The sequence below is a fragment of the Etheostoma cragini genome, chromosome 20 (genome assembly GCF_013103735.1).
Source record: "Etheostoma cragini isolate CJK2018 chromosome 20, CSU_Ecrag_1.0, whole genome shotgun sequence".
NCBI classification, from domain to species: domain Eukaryota; kingdom Metazoa; phylum Chordata; class Actinopteri; order Perciformes; family Percidae; genus Etheostoma; species Etheostoma cragini.
Window position 1 is genome coordinate 7611918 of NC_048426.1, and position 2210 is coordinate 7614127.

The following is a 2210-nucleotide window of genomic DNA, read 5'->3' on the forward strand; positions in this document are numbered from 1 at the left end:
GGAGGAGGACCTGACTCCCAGCTTTGGTTTTGTGCAGTCCTTCGTCCTCCTCACAGACCACTACGTCCTGGCCCGAGTGGCCTTCATTTTTATCACGCTGCTGAATGTCGGGGTGCTGCTGGTCTTCAGATTCATGCGTGTTCCATCTGGAAGAGGTCAACTGTCACTAAATACTATTCATATAAATACATCATCACGTGCACATGCGTGTGTCTGTGTGTGTTAAAAGGGTGTGTCAGATGTTTATTGGGTGACCAGTTTTTTATGTGTTTTTTTATGTTATCTGTTGATTGTTGGAGCAGGAGATGCAAGAAAATATTCTGTGTGAACAGACAATAATGCACTGGGACATAGGAACGTGTAATAAAGTTCTATCTTATCCTAACATGAAGACTAAATATTAGTATATCATGTTAATAAATATAGGCTTAAGTAATTGACAATTGTTCTTGTGTTTTCACACATTTTTGTTTTATCTACCATTGCCAGGACTGACCTTTCAAGCCTGTATGTCCCTCCATCTGGTCAGCACGATGGACACCTTCTACTACTCTCTGCTACTGTTTAACCTGTGTACAGCCTTAGGTGGGTCAACTGCTTGTTTCATTCCCTCTCTGTCTGGCACTTGACATAGTTCTTTAAAAATGCTGCGTTGCTTCACAAGCTTTCCTTGTAACCTTGCATCTGTTCCTTTATAAATAACTCCCTGCTGTGTGGCTTCCCTCAGGCCCGTGGTTCATAGGAGAACTGATAGATGGCCATAGCGGTGCCTGCTTTGCCTTTGGGGTGTTTGTCGATGGACACTTCCTGGAGGGCAGTCGCACTTATGTTTTTGGAGTCGTTCAAGTAAGTAAACAAATTTCATTCAGCACTTCTACATCTCTGTAATGTGTGCACATTAGCAAAAGGTCATGTGACTACTTGAATGTGAAAAGGTTGGCTCATAGTGATGAATTTAGAGGATTATTACCCGGCTTAGCTCTACAGAGCTTTAAAGGGATTTCAGTTAATTGTTTGGGTTTTTTGGCCCATAATACTACTGTTTTTGGTTAGGTCTCAACACTCTCATTGTGTTTTCTGCCACAGCAGGCAGGCTATTTTTTTTTACCACAAAAACCTTTAAAACCATCATCCATTCTATCTGCCCATCACCAAATGGCAGACATGCATTTAGAGACGAGCTGGTGAACACAGTGCAGCAGTCACCAGCTAAAGAGGCAGATAATTTCATCAGGAGTTGGTGGAGACCAAAAACTAGTGAATGTTAAACATTAATTCATTTCATCAGGTGAAACACAACCCCAAATAAGTGTTAAAGTATGTAAACAAAGAAAAGAATTCCCTTACATGTGGCTCTCTGTAGTTGAATTTAATATATAATATTCTTTTATATGATTCTTGCTGTTCTGAGTTTGTCCCTTCATGGTTGAATGCGCATGTATTAGAACTCGTAAATGTAATGTCAAAGTGGTAATATGTCAGTGTTGTGTTCACAGCTTGTTTCCGCTGCCCCCAAGTGGCCAAAAAATGAGTTCACTTTTTAGTTTCTGACATATTGATCATAGAATAAATTCAAATCTTTTAGCTTTCTCTTGTAAAATGCAGAGTACTTAACTCTTTAGCCTATAAAAAAATGGTTTGTATGAGCTGCTTAAAATTAATATCTACTTAAACCTGTGATGAGAGCACACAGGTAAATATTTCTTCATTTTCAGGGGTCACAAGACATACAGGTTGTGAACCAACTTATCATGGTCTGTCGCCTTGCTGTATTAGTACTTCCTTGTACTGATAACGTACTTTGATAATCAAGAACTAATCACATCTAACTGGACTAATTTCCTCTCTGCCAGCTACTATTCTTCAACATGCCCTTCACCTGTTATCTCTGCTGGTGCCTCCATCACCGTTGTCGCGGCAACACCTTCCGATCCCACTTCCTGGGGCCGGGGTGCCGCTGGCGGACTCTGGCAGTTCACCTCTTAATGCTGCTGCTGCTCATCTGGCAGGTTCACTCCTGCTACTTTTTCTTTGAGACCTATGGCCTTGTGGCATTTTTCCTGTCTCCAGTCCGCACATGGGCGTTAGTGCTCAGTCTGCTATTGGTCTACCGCGCCTGGACAGGCCCCGCCCCTCTTGTTCGCAACAACAGCAAGAGCATCTCTCCCTCTTGACAGTAATTGCACTGTGCCGCCACTATTTCCATCAAG

General features: G+C 42.1%; 1 protein-coding gene across 1 annotated transcript in view; it reads left to right on the forward strand.

The window, feature by feature from the left end:
• The window catches only part of tmem62 (transmembrane protein 62), a 3898-nt gene extending 1694 nt beyond the window's left edge, over positions 1-2204 (forward strand). Inside the window, exons 4-7 of the mRNA XM_034859138.1 lie at positions 5-155; positions 490-585; positions 728-846; positions 1854-2204. Of these exons, the coding sequence (XP_034715029.1) occupies positions 5-155; positions 490-585; positions 728-846; positions 1854-2174 (687 nt within the window). The 3' untranslated portion in view covers positions 2175-2204. The remainder of the gene's footprint in view (positions 1-4; positions 156-489; positions 586-727; positions 847-1853) is intronic.
• Positions 2205-2210: the final 6 nt, after the last annotated feature.